Source organism: Camelina sativa, chromosome 10, assembly GCF_000633955.1.
Source record: "Camelina sativa cultivar DH55 chromosome 10, Cs, whole genome shotgun sequence".
In the NCBI taxonomy this organism is placed as follows: Eukaryota; Viridiplantae; Streptophyta; class Magnoliopsida; order Brassicales; family Brassicaceae; genus Camelina; species Camelina sativa.
In genome coordinates, this window is record NC_025694.1 from 15,740,160 (window position 1) to 15,754,689 (window position 14,530).

General features: G+C 35.9%; 4 protein-coding genes across 4 annotated transcripts in view; 3 read left to right on the plus strand and 1 right to left on the minus strand.

Moving 5' to 3' along the window:
• LOC109126984 (auxin-responsive protein SAUR15-like) lies at positions 2,683–3,115 on the plus strand. Its single transcript, XM_019231012.1, has one exon. The coding sequence runs from the start codon at positions 2,758–2,760 to the stop codon at positions 3,103–3,105; it is 348 nt and encodes a 115-aa protein (XP_019086557.1). The 5' UTR covers positions 2,683–2,757; the 3' UTR covers positions 3,106–3,115.
• LOC104719079 (methionine--tRNA ligase, cytoplasmic-like) lies at positions 3,661–9,373 on the plus strand. The gene is made up of 17 exons (XM_010436923.2): positions 3,661–3,878; positions 4,187–4,331; positions 4,611–4,764; positions 4,905–5,060; positions 5,544–5,774; positions 5,846–5,989; positions 6,205–6,295; positions 6,426–6,532; positions 6,647–6,767; positions 7,418–7,530; positions 7,630–7,695; positions 7,774–7,902; positions 7,994–8,131; positions 8,231–8,345; positions 8,447–8,682; positions 8,775–8,876; positions 8,969–9,373. The coding sequence occupies exons 1-17, from the start codon at positions 3,758–3,760 to the stop codon at positions 9,197–9,199; spliced, it is 2,400 nt and encodes a 799-aa protein (XP_010435225.1). The 5' UTR covers positions 3,661–3,757; the 3' UTR covers positions 9,200–9,373.
• On the plus strand, positions 11,308–13,142 carry LOC104719080 (cytochrome P450 83A1). The gene is made up of 2 exons (XM_010436924.2): positions 11,308–12,283; positions 12,388–13,142. Exons 1-2 carry the CDS (start codon positions 11,399–11,401, stop codon positions 13,009–13,011), a joined length of 1,509 nt encoding a protein of 502 aa, XP_010435226.1. The 5' UTR covers positions 11,308–11,398; the 3' UTR covers positions 13,012–13,142.
• The window catches only part of LOC104720419, a 15,800-nt gene continuing 15,428 nt past the window's right edge, over positions 14,159–14,530 (minus strand). Inside the window, exon 14 of the mRNA XM_010438323.2 lies at positions 14,159–14,468. Coding sequence (XP_010436625.2) covers positions 14,159–14,468 — 310 coding nt within the window. The remainder of the gene's footprint in view (positions 14,469–14,530) is intronic.

A 14,530-nucleotide genomic window follows, 5' to 3' on the forward strand; every position in this document is an offset into this window, starting at 1 on the left:
TTTTTTTTTTTTTTTTTTTTTTGTGTGGGTGGAAAGTAAGAAAACATAGCAATTGGGTTTAAAGGGTATGATGTTTTTTTGGAGAAGGGAATGTTTAGTGAATGATTTGTTAGGGTGCTGATTGATTGCTTCATGTTATTTCATTTTATTTTATGTCTTGTTTCTCATATATAAAGGAAGTTTTAAACACATAATTAAAGATCACAGCTTCACCATTTTTCTTCACTTTGGGAGATATTGAGACGAAGAACGATGTAACCACATTATCTCTTTTTTTGTGTCTCTAGCTTTCATCGATCATCGATGTATACTGTAATGTGACCTTTAGCAACCTAGCAATCTCTAAAGAGATTTGATCATGAGAAGAACAGTTAACAAATAAAAGAAAAGCCCAAATAGCCATAGCTTCAAAATGTGTATGCCTAGAAAAAAAATGTGAGAGGTTAGTTTAGTGAGTTGTAGATAAAATGGCACATGATTTTGTCTTATAAAGAAGTTTTTTTTTTGTTAATGCCATATTCCAAACAATAGACCGGACAAAAGACCTAATAATAAAGGGCACTTGTGTTCTGGTGATGATCTTCCGTTGTGATTGAAGAAGCAGACAAGTGAAGATGGGGACATGAGAGTTTGGTCGAAATATTTAATTTTTATGTGAAACCAAAATTGACTTTCCTAACTAAACAAACTTCCACGACTCTTCTACTCTTTTTTTCCATGTGATCTTCTTCTTTCACTCTTTTGGGGCTATCGTTAATTCAGGACACTCGCCTAAGTACCACTTTAAATCTTCTTTGAGTACCTCTCGACAGAACTAAAAAAAGGGGTCTAGGATGAGACTAGTGCCGAAACAAATAAAATATCAGAGAACCGTACGTACTTTGGCCCGACCTGTTTTGGTGAAAAGGAAAATCATCGTATTTCTTTTTGTCTCTTAGATAGATATTTTGGGGTTTTCAGATATTTTGAATCGGGAATATTTTGAGACTTGAAAATGCTTAAACTCAAGTATAGTGAAAACTACGAGTATTTTGATGTCTACTTGTTATACGATCTCACGATATTCGAGGGTCTTGAATTGATTCAGNAGCTTCACCATTTTTCTTCACTTTGGGAGATATTGAGACGAAGAACGATGTAACCACATTATCTCTTTTTTTGTGTCTCTAGCTTTCATCGATCATCGATGTATACTGTAATGTGACCTTTAGCAACCTAGCAATCTCTAAAGAGATTTGATCATGAGAAGAACAGTTAACAAATAAAAGAAAAGCCCAAATAGCCATAGCTTCAAAATGTGTATGCCTAGAAAAAAAATGTGAGAGGTTAGTTTAGTGAGTTGTAGATAAAATGGCACATGATTTTGTCTTATAAAGAAGTTTTTTTTTTGTTAATGCCATATTCCAAACAATAGACCGGACAAAAGACCTAATAATAAAGGGCACTTGTGTTCTGGTGATGATCTTCCGTTGTGATTGAAGAAGCAGACAAGTGAAGATGGGGACATGAGAGTTTGGTCGAAATATTTAATTTTTATGTGAAACCAAAATTGACTTTCCTAACTAAACAAACTTCCACGACTCTTCTACTCTTTTTTTCCATGTGATCTTCTTCTTTCACTCTTTTGGGGCTATCGTTAATTCAGGACACTCGCCTAAGTACCACTTTAAATCTTCTTTGAGTACCTCTCGACAGAACTAAAAAAAGGGGTCTAGGATGAGACTAGTGCCGAAACAAATAAAATATCAGAGAACCGTACGTACTTTGGCCCGACCTGTTTTGGTGAAAAGGAAAATCATCGTATTTCTTTTTGTCTCTTAGATAGATATTTTGGGGTTTTCAGATATTTTGAATCGGGAATATTTTGAGACTTGAAAATGCTTAAACTCAAGTATAGTGAAAACTACGAGTATTTTGATGTCTACTTGTTATACGATCTCACGATATTCGAGGGTCTTGAATTGATTCAGACTAGATACGAATCGGATAGCATATGAATAATGTTCACGTTTGCTTGTAAATAATATTTTGGTAGTTAGGTACTTAGGTATATATGGATACTACGAGTATTTTGATACGCACGTACTTGCGCTACGATCGGGTATCTTGATTTCAGACTAGATATGAATCAGATAACATATACGGAACACAAAATGTGCTTAGGAGTTCGTGTGCAACGTTTACGTCAATAAGTTCACTACTCATACATTAGTTACTTGGAAGATGTAAAAGCCAACATTAAAAATTCAATATTACAACAAAGATAAACAATAAGTTCTATTACCGTTATTAACAATAACAATGTTAATGATTAACATGAAAAACAAAAAAACAATATTAATGTTCTTAGTTAATTTAATGTGTACAATTGATCCGTCAAGTCAATAAAATATCGGGTGTCTTGACATTAGCAGCTGAAGACAGAATTAATGTAGCCATTAGTCACATGCATGTAGGACACATACTTCATCTCAACACCCCAACATTAATTAAACTACGTCTTCCTAAAATCGAAATTGCTTTATATAATCTATTTGTCAAAACCATGTCCTTGTAGGTCACACTCACAATTCATAGAGACATACGTTTTTTTTTTCTTTAATTTCAATAAAACCTTTCTAACTCCACCAATATATATAGACCCACATTTCCCTTTGGCTCATAATTAAACCAAACAGCTTCTCTCATCAAACAAGATCAATTTATCTTAAGTTCAGCAATTAGTTCAAAGCTTCTTTTTGGTTTCTAATAGTAGAAATGGCATTCTTGAGAAGTTTATTTGATACCAAGCAAATCATTCGCCGGTCTTTTACTATGGAATCATCATCAACACCCAAAGGGTTCTTCGCTGTGTATGTTGGAGAAAATCTGAAGAAGAAGAGATATCTTGTTCCGGTTTGTTTCTTGAACAAGCCATCTTTCCAAGCTTTGCTTAGGAAAGCAGAAGAAGAGTTCGGTTTTGATCATCCAACCGGAGGTTTAAGTCTACCATGCGACGAAGCTTTCTTCTTCACTGTCACTTCTCAAAAAAGATGTTTACACTCTCTTAGTTTAAGGAGGGAAATACACATTGTAAATATTACACTTTTATATACACGCCGATGAGAATAATCTATTTTGCTTTCGAATTCTATATTATTACAAACACGCTCCATGCATATATATAATTCTGAAGCCAGTTTCAAACTCTTTTTTGTATAGATTTAATTGTAGGTTCTCTACTTCAGTATTTTCATCAACGGTATACTTTTTTTTTATTCACATCAAACTTCAAAATATCATTCAAGAGATTAACCAATTCGAAAATACAAACGAACTCTCTCGAGAGGAGATATTTAAAAAGTAACAAGCTATACAGAAGTGCAACAATATGTTTCTATTATTATTATTATTATTTTTTTTTTTATTATTAGACTAAAAATGTTGTTGTAACTTGAGTACAGTATGTACTAAATCAATATGTTTGTTACTTTACTTTAGAGGTTTCACAAATTTTGTAATGTGAGATAAATAAATCACTAAACTACTGAAAAGCTGTATTTGGATTCCGGTTTAATTTTATACCAGTAAGATCAATTAAAATGCAATGTATCAAAACCGGTCTGAAATGAACCGGATCTATCTGTGGCCGCCGTTACTTAGGTTTTATGCTAAAGAGCTTTGCGTCTCTTTCTCAGCCTCTCTGATTCTGTCTTTCTCCTGCCTCCGACTCTTCACGAAAAACCCTAATTAGCTTTGTGGTCTTGTTGCTTTCGCCATGGAAGACGGCGGAAAGAGCGACGTCCCCAAGTTACCAATCCCTGGAAAGAGAAATATACTAATCACCAGTGCTCTTCCTTACGTCAACAACGTTCCTCATCTCGGAAACATCATTGGATGTAATTTGAATCTCTACTCTCTTTATCTGTGTGCAATTTATGTCTTCTCCTTCTCCGATTTGCGTGTAGTCGTGTGTGTTTGTTTTAGAACCAGATGCTTTGTTCAGATATAGAAATCAATTTAGCCTCGAAATCATCCGATTCTAGTTTTACATTTCAAATATAATGGAATTGTTAATAATGTGTGGACCGAGTTTTCGGATTGAGTTTTTTTTGTTGTTGTTGTTGTTGAGTGAGTATGGGTGGCTATTTGGATGTTTCTTTCTGGGGTTTATGCAATGCTTTGTGTGTGTGTTGTTTTCTTGCAGGTGTTCTGAGCGCTGATGTGTATGCTAGATACTGTCGTCTCCGTGGCTATAATGCGATATACATATGTGGGACTGATGAATATGGGACTGCAACTGAGACCAAAGCTTTGGAGGAGAATTGCACCCCCAAGGAAATCTGTGACAAGTAATGTATCTTCATTTTCTAAAATTTGATAGACTTCGTCTGTAATGATGGTTTATGGGATTTAGACGTGTCTTGAAATATTTTTTTATCAGTGGATTTGCGATATTGACAAGAATTCTGAATCTTAATAGTTTATCCTTGTTCAACTTAATCAAGAGAGAAATATACGCAAGTTTCCACAGATTTTCAGGATTTGTTTTTGAGAGAACCTTTCAGATATTTTTGCTGGAGAATTTTGGACTGTAGCATCATTTGTTGTTGTTGTTGTTGTGAATTTAGGTACCATGCCATTCATAATGAAGTTTATGACTGGTTTGATATAAGTTTTGACAAGTTTGGGCGAACTTCAACTCCAGAACAGACTGAAGTGTGCCAAGCAATTTTCAAGAAGTTGTGGGAAAACAAGTGGCTTTCTGAGAACACCATGAAGCAGGTGAATGCTTTTACTCAAATACCACTTAGCCTTATTTGATTACAAAAGCAGACATATGCTCTTCTTAAGTAGAAGGATTTACACCACTCAATTTGTGGGGTTTTTAACTCTCATGTCTTTGTGGCCCATTGTATTTTCAGCTTTATTGCGATACATGCAAGAAGTTCTTAGCTGACCGGCTTGTTGAGGGTTCTTGTCCGTTTGACGGGTGCAATTATGGTTCTGCTCGTGGAGATCAGTGCGAAAATTGTGGAAAACTCCTGGATCCTACTGAACTTAAAGATCCGAAGTGCAAGGTTGGCTATACTTTTCTTCTTCATGGCATCATCCCATCAAGGGATTGTATTTGTGTTGTTTTATACTGTTTATAGCACTGCATTTGCTATGTTTTGTGGGAAAATTGCATGCTTCAGCACGTCAGTTGAAATTTTCATTCACAAACAGCTGCTATTTTTTTTTCCTGTGGTTATAAAGATGATCTTAGGTGTGAAATTTTTTCTATTTTAGAGATATCTTGTTAATTTAGATGTTGAAACATGAGACGCAGTTGCATCAGTTAATAAGTGATACATATGTATTACATATGGTTATAATATAAATCACTGGTAATGGTTGGTGATTTTGTTTCTCCAGAGCATGCTTTGTTTTTCTTCCTATCTTGATACTTTGGTTCACAGATTTCACAGTTCAGGCCACTGTGTTTGTTGATTTTGGCTTTCTATAGAGGCACAAGACTATGGTCTTTTATTGCGGATACTAATGATTTATCCCTCAAACAGGTCTGTCAAAATACACCCCGAATTCGCGACACAGACCACCTGTTTATTGAGCTTCCGTTGCTGAAAGATAAGTTGGAAGAGTATATTAAGGAGACATCTGTTGCTGGATCTTGGAGTCAAAATGCTATTCAAACAACAAATGCATGGCTTAGGGATGGGCTTAGACAGAGATGCATTACAAGGGATCTTAAATGGGGAGTACCTGTCCCACATGAGAAATATAAGGAGAAAGTAGGAGCCTCATTTCCAGCCAATTTCATAAACATTTAAACATCAACTACTAATTCAAATCATGGTTATAGGTCTTCTATGTTTGGTTTGATGCTCCTATTGGATACGTCTCAATAACGTCATGCTACACATCTGAATGGGAGAAGTGGTGGAAGAATCCTGAGAATGTGGAGCTTTATCAGTTTATGGGGAAAGACAATGTGCCATTTCACACTGTGAGTATATTACATTTCAGAAATTTGTTTACCGCCAGTTTCTTGTTCCAATGGCTTTAATTATTTACTCTTTTCTTCATCTTATTTTTTTCAATAAATTAGAACATCAAAAGTCTGTTTGGTTTTCGTCTTTTCTGAAGCTGTGCTCAAGGTCTGCTTAAGAACGGTTTATCTTTTGTTAATTTGATAGTTTCCCCTAATTTATTGTTATGCAGGTGATGTTTCCCTCTACGCAGCTTGGAACCGGGGAAAATTGGACACTGATGAAGACAATCAGTGTGACCGAATATTTAAACTATGAAGATGGTCAGTTGATGTTTCACCATGGCTTCCTTGGGGACTTAGCTGAGTGATTTTATTTAAAAATTGTTTTTGTTTGCTTTGCTTTTTCTGCTATTTATAGAAAACAAGGACATGTTTTTGTATGGGTTTTCAGGAAAGTTCTCCAAGAGTAAAGGTGTTGGAGTGTTTGGTAATGATGTAAAAGATACAAATATACCTGTTGAAGTATGGAGATACTACTTGCTGACCAACAGGCCTGAGGTAACTGATTGCTGCTACGAAATTGAAACATTTTTTCTTCTTTCATCATAGGCATGCTTAGCAAGTGTGTAAATTTCAGTAACACTGATTGATTCTGGGGATCGTGCCATCTAGGTGTCTGACACATCATTTTCATGGAAAGATTTGCAAGCAAAACTGAATGGCGAGTTGTTAAGCAACCTAGGCAACTTTGTTAATCGAGTTCTGAGTTTCATAGCAAAGCCGGAAAGTTCAGGTTGGTTATCTTTTCATATTTAAGTAATAGGTGTTAGCTGATTTGAGTTTTTAGTTTGACATCCAATTTAGTATATGGGATGTGTATTCTTTTATTAAAGACCAGCCAGTTGGTGTGCAAGTGAGAGATACTTGAACCGTGGGGGATCAGTTTGTTGTCAAATGTTAGCTTGTGATTATGGGATTGAAGGTTCAGTTTCTTTTTAGAACAAACTTGGTAGTCTAAAATGATAGAAAGGTGCATTTGGCTTGCAAGCGTCGTTATTATTATTCTGCTAAGCTAATGTAACGCTCTCTGATAAGATTTCCTCTCTTTGTAAACTTGTATGGACATGGATTGATCAACTGATCATAGAAACATATCTAAAGATCAAATGCCCATATATATGTATATGTATATCTGTTCATACATTCTAGAGGATTGTCAAATCTTGCATTTGGCCTTCCCAAAAAGACAAACTGAGCATGAGGTTGTGGGATAGCATAAAGTATTAAAGTCTCTTTGAAACAGTTAGAAGAAAAGGCATGAAAAATTAGCTAGAGTTCTGGTTACCTGCTTTGTGATGCTCTTGACGACTAGGGCAAGTCTTTTTCATATCTCTCTTTGATGTGTCTACCGCCTCACTATTGCATGTTTGAATTGATGTGAAGGTTATGGGTCTGTCATTCCTGATGCTCCTGGTGCTGAGTCTCATCCTTTAACAATATCACTGGCTGAAAAGGTTGAAAAGTTGGTGGCAGAGTATGTTGAAGCCATGGAAAAGGTGAGAAATATTGTTATAAACTTTGGCCTGTTATGGCTATCTGACTTTCTGTGCATGTTTGTTTAGGTTCTTAATAAATGCCCTTTTCATTTGATGCAGGTTAAGCTCAAGCAGGGCCTGAAAACTGCCATGCTGATTTCAAATGAAGGGAACTTTTACTTACAAGTAATTCTATTCTCATTAACAAACTATCTATTAGCTTTGCTGGCTATTCAGTCTAACTAACTATGCTGTTATCTGTAGGCAAACCAATTCTGGAAACTCTACAAGGACGATAAACCTTCTTGTGCAATTGTTATAAGAACTGCTGCTGGTTTAGTACACCTTATTGCTCAATTGTTAGAACCTTTCATACCATCCTTTTCTTGTGAGGTCAGTTTGATTGAAAGTTTGGGTAAAATTGTTTCTATTTAGTTGTAATAGAAAGCCAAACGTGATTAGTGCTGTCTATTGCATTTTGTAGGTATTTAAACAACTAAATTTGCCTCCACATTTTTCTCTCTCCGATGAGAGGGGGGAGGTATTACTAGCAAGTAGACCATGGGAGATTCTACCTCCCAGCCACAGGATAGGCACCCCTCAACCTTTGTTCAAGGAGTTGGTATGTAGCTCTCTGATTTTATCCATAGAAAGCCGGCCTTGTTGTATGTTATAAAACGCCATGTAGCATATGAATTATATCTAAATGATATGATCACAGGTTGACGAAGAAGTGCAACAGTACAGAGAAAAGTTTGCTGGAAGTCAGGCTGATAGACGTGCTAGGGATGAAGCAGCAAACTTGACAGATCAACTTAATAAAACAAAACTTTCAGGTTCTCTATTGTTATTATCAAAATCCTGTTTTACATTCTTTAGGCTTTTAATTGCTAGAGATCCTGAGCTTACTACAGACTGAAATGCTGTTTATTCCCAGATGCCAAGAAACAAAAAGCATCATCATCAAAAAGCGGAGGAAAACCCAAACCTCAACCGGCTACTGATCGTGAAGTAACTATGGCAAGACTTGATATCCGAGTTGGTAAAATTTTGAAGGCTGAGAGACATCCTAGGGCAGATGCATTGTATGTGGAAGAAATTGATGTTGGGGGAGGTGAAATCCGCACTGTGGTTAGTGGACTGGTCAACTATATACATCTTGAGGAAATGCAGGTTTGTTCAATCAACCTGTCATATGTTTTCATCCCAATTTCACTATCTATTCCTTTCTAAAATCCAGTTGATCTAATATTGTTTCTGGACAGAACCGTATGGTTTGTGTTCTTTGCAACTTGAAGCCGGCGAAGATGAGGGATATTGTGTCGCAAGCAATGGTTCTTGCAGCTTCCAGTAGTGATGGCAGCAAGGTAGAATGCGCAAGAGTCTCTCTGACCTGTCTGTAGTTCCGCTTGTTTCATTTCGGTTTTATAACAAATTGTTTTTGCTGGAAACCTTTCAGGTGGAGTTAGTTGAGCCCCCTGAATCTGCAATTATTGGTGAGCGAGTTACATTTCCCGGGTTTGAAGGCGAGCCAGACGATCTCTTAAACCCAAAGAAGAAAATATTTGAGACACTCGCGGTGGATCTACACACAAATGAGAATCTAGTTGCTTGCTACAAAGATGTGCCCTTCACTACATCTGCAGGTGTATGCAAAGTTTCATCCATCAGCAATGGCCCGGTCCGGTAAAAGCTTACTTGAGCCATAAGCGCCATCTAAAATTCTCCATTTCTATCTTTTCTTTTTTTTTTTTGTAAGAGGGAAACGAAACGTATTTCCGAGATTTCATTTGAAAAGTTTATTCTAATTACAAACATGTTCTTGTAAACTTTTAAAGTTTGGTACGATTTTGGTTCTTGATTTGATGTTGTGAGAAAATTTCATCTTTTTAAAATTACCCCGCACGTAAAACGACAAATGCCACACAACTTCTGATTCCAACTATTGCATGGAACTAGTTGAGAGGTCCTTAAATTTAGTAAATCTAATAATTCTCGTTTACATTCTAAAAGCAGTCGCATCTTACGTTTTGAGAATTTAGTAAAAATCTAATAATTCTTGTTTACATTCTAAAAGCAGTCAAGTCATTCGTTTTGCTACTTTTGTTACTCGTATAATATCACAAAACAAATCGTTCTGCTTAATAATAGCAACATCTTACGTTTTTAACCTTTACAACTAATTTCTGGAAACAAAATATTTATATACCTTGCACCACCTAATTTTTTTTTATTAATGTTATTTTTTTTTTATGGCCACGACAGCTATGTTTTCTTTTCACTGATCCGAATTATAAAGGTGAAGAACATGCATCACGATAAAGAGTTTTCTACAAAAACAGATAAATCACTCAATTGAATGAAACTCATGACCGAGTAGAGTGAATGGATTGGACACCGCTGGGACTGAAATTTTGAGAATGCCAATTTGTTGGATTGAGCTCAACGGAGCGTTATTACAAACTAGACCAACCCATTCGGATTAAGGTACATATGTTTCTATATTTATATTTTTTTAAAAATCCTACTTATGGCACAACCAGTAATATTTATATAAACTCATCTGTAAATTACGGGTTGATAAATATATTTTATCCAGTTGATAATTGCGATTGACGAAACGTGTAATTTTAATGTTCTTATGTATGCAAGATTAATTTGTTGAATGTCGAGTATAGATACACGAATTGCCCTCAAAGTGTATATTGTCTATACGTAAAACAACACCGGAAAAATAAATAATAAATAAGAAGGTTGAATGAATCAAAGGTGGATGGATACTAGTTTAGAGAGTTGAATAAATGGATCAAAATAACGAAACTAATTCCAAGTCATAATATTTGTTGTTATAATTGTCAACTATATAGCTACTAAAATATATCAAAAAACACGGACATTATTTCTGTAAAAGTTTAGGGAGTTGAATAAAAATTTAGAGTGTTAGATAACAATTCAACTCTCTAAATTGTTATCTAACTTTGATTTGTTCAACATTCTTAGTTATTACTTATTACAATTCAGTCAAAGAATTTGTATCCAATGTTGTATCTTTATTAGATTAACTATTTACAGAAAAATGTCCCGTGTTTTTTTTTTATATATATATTTTAGTAGCTATATAGTTGACAATTGGTTTTGGTAGTTTCGTTATTTTGATCCATTTATTCGACTCTCTAAATTGTTATTTCACTTTGATTTATTCAATCTTCTTAATTATTATTTATTAATCTTCGGTCAAATAATTTGTATCTTTATTAGATTAATTATTTATAGAACAAACCTGCATGCTTTTTGGATATTTTAGTTTATTATATTGTCTATGGAATTTGAGTAACCAAAACTTGTAATTATTGACAAAAGGCGAGCTGATTTATATAATGAAAAAGTGAAAATTCATTGGTTTAATTTAATGGCAGTGGTACATGTTGATGTTTTGCCCGTATGCGGGGTTTTGGCTATTTATGACATCTTCTGATTTTTTCCCCATAATAGGTTTACTAAAATTGGGTATGATGAACTGGATTGTGTATGTAGTTCCGGTCTAAGTAAGTAGATCCTGAGTTCGTTAGACCAATCAGTGAACGAAGTGACAGATAAAATTTTTGTGTAAATTACAAAATATAGAAAAACAATCAAATGAGCGTGACTGCATGAAAACCACAAAAGCATATACGATATTTAGAGGGACGATGGGTAGGTGAAGGTGTTTTTAAATTCTAACACGTGAGGTTTCGTAAGTAGGTGTATAAGAGAGTTACCATTTGATAAAAATAAATTCGTTTTCGGTTAAAGTATTTGGTTTTGCGTGGTTAAGAGAAGAATAACGTAGTCTATATAATCATATATATTGGGCTGTGCTGTTCAATGTAATACTCAATATAAACTAATAATGGAAGATATTATAATAGGCCTGGTGGCTCTTGCCGCGGTTCTTCTCTTCTTTCTTTACCAAAAACCGAATACCAAACGGTACAAGCTGCCTCCAGGCCCATCGCCGCTTCCGGTGATCGGAAACCTCCACCAGCTTGAGAAGCTTAACCCACAACGCTTTTTCGCTAGATGGGCCAAAAAATACGGGCCAATCTTGTCATACAAGATAGGAAGCAGAACAATGATGGTGATATCGTCGGCTGAACTAGCTAAAGAGCTTCTCAAGACGCAAGATGTCAACTTCGCCAACCGACCTCAGCACCATGGCCATGAGTTCATATCCTACGGCCGGCGTGACATGGCATTGAACCACTACACACCGTATTACCGAGAGATGAGGAAGATGGGGATGAACCATGTATTCTCACCTGCACGTGTGGCCACCTTTAAGCACGTCCGGGAGGAAGAGGCTAGGAGGATGATTTATAAGATCGATAAGGCCGCGGAAAAATCCGAAGCGGTCGATATAAGCGAGCTTATGTTGACCTTCACGAACTCGGTTGTGTGTAGACAAGCGTTCGGGAAGAAGTACAACGAAGAGGGGGAAGAGATGAAGAGGTTCATCAGTATTCTCTATGGGACTCAGAGCGTTTTGGGGAAGATATTTTTTGCAGATTTTTTTCCCTATTGCGGCTTTCTTGATAATTTGTCAGGCCTCACAGCTTATCTGAAAGAATGTTTTGATAGAGCAGACCTTTATCTTCAAGAGGTTGTCAATGAGACGCTTGATCCCAAAAGGGCCAAGCCCGAAACCGAGAGCATGATCGATCTCTTGATGGGGATTTACGAAGCACAACCTTTGGCTTCTGAGTTCACTATTGATAATGTCAAAGCCGTGATCATGGTAAGTATAACATCTCTTCTTATCTATGCTTTTAACCTTTGCTTGCCCTACAAGCAATCATTTGCGTGTGATTTACTCTTCTTTTGGTTCTTTCGTTCCAAAAGGATATCATAGTGGCGGGAACAGATACCGCAGCTGCGGCGGTTGTGTGGGGGATGACGTATCTAATGAAGTACCCTCAAGTATTGAAGAAAGCTCAAGCAGAAGTGAGAGAATATATGAGAGAGAAAGGTTCAACGTTCGTTAACGAAGATGATGTCAAGAACCTTCCTTACTTCAAGGCCTTAGTTAAAGAAACCCTAAGGATCGAACCGGTCATACCTCTCCTTATCCCTCGTGCATGCATTCAAGACACCAAGATCGCGGGTTACGACGTCCCGGCTGGGACTACCGTTAACGTCAACGCGTGGGCTGTGTCACGTGACGAGAAGGAGTGGGGACCGAACCCTGACGAGTTCAGGCCCGAGAGGTTTTTTGAGAAGGATGTTGACTTCAAAGGCACGGACTACGAGTTCATACCGTTTGGGTCAGGCCGGAGAATGTGCCCCGGAATGCGTCTTGGTGCGGCGATGCTTGAGGTTCCTTACGCGAACCTTCTTCTTAATTATAACTTTAGACTTCCTAATGGGATGAAACCAGACGAGATCAACATGGATGTCATGACTGGTCTCGCTATGCACAAGGCGCAGCATCTCAAGCTTGTTCCCGAGAAAGTGAACATGTACTAATTAAGATATAGTCAAATAAATCTACAATCTCTCATCTTGGTTTGGTTTCTTTATTAAGTGCACTCGTATCTCTTATCTTTCCATCTTTCTCTTCACATTTTCATGAAGGAAGCAAACTATCTTTTGTGATTCTTATATATATATATATATATCACTGAATAATTAATTTTAATAGAACTTGGTTTGGTTTTAGTTCTGATAAAAACCCAAAACAATAATTAATTCAGACTAATAATGAGCATGAAGGAAAATTAGATAAATACCTAAAAAGAAAATTCACAATTAAAAAACAAGATAAAAACCCTGATCACACCAAACTTAAGAAAACAATTATTATTCAGAAAAATAAATAATCAAATAATACATAACTATCCCTTGTTCAAAAAATTGCTAGGCACTAGTTAGACATCTGGGGTAGATCTGACCCCTAGCGAAAAAATTGAAAGACTCAATCAGAAAATATTTTTAAGGTTATTTATTAAATTAATAATAAAATAAAATAGAAAATATTTGAAATATGTATAGTTTTGCCCCTATTTATTAAAAAACACCAAATAGAATATAAAAATATAGTCTTGAATTCAAAATTATGGTAAACACATGAAAACATATTTTTAAGATTTATGATTCTGATTAAATTTTTAACATAACTTATGGTAAAACATCACAAACTCTCGATCTCAATGTCTAAATAACAAAAAAAATTGTTATATATTTGTAATATTATTTAAGAAGGATATGTAAAATTAGGCGGAGTATAATTGGGTGACTGATTTTTTTGGAACAAGGTAATAGTTAGAGAATAATAGTAGTTAGGTGAAGCCATTTTTGGAACAAGGTAATCAATACTAGATTACTTAAAAAATTAATTATCTTCCTCATTTAATTGATAGTTAATGAACAAATCGGGTTTACTTCGCTTTTAAATTGAGCTAAGTCCATTACTCCATTTGGTTACGGCAAGGACTATTTTTTTTTTGTTTTGCCAACAACTTTGGTGAAGAACATCTAGTTTGGTTTGGTTTGATTCTGCTAAATTACCCATCTCTGTCTGAAAGAATTTAAATTAAAAATAATTAAAAAGTATAATATTGTACAATGCCAAGAATCTAATCTAATTAACAAGAGAGAGCGATTGACTGGGTTTTTAAAATGAAACGTTGACCTCGTTTCGCTGGTTTGGCATGAGAATCAATAACCGGAGATGACCTTCTTGGCATAACTTGACCGGGTTTCTATGCTGTGTGAGGATTGCATTACTGTTGCCTAACAAAACATGAGCAATTATGTAACCATCCCCTTTCTCATTTGCAAATTGCCATTCTCTCACTGTCAAGTTGAAATAGTCTTTCCGCGTCGACACCGTTGCTTTCACCTCCACGTACTCTTTCTTACCACCTCGGCTTTCGATCAGTAGGTCGTAAGGTAAACCGGTTTCACTCTGGTCGTTAACCCATCTAACCAGAGCCTCATTGCCATATTTTGCAACAAAGTATCTGTACGCTATTTCTTCACCTTT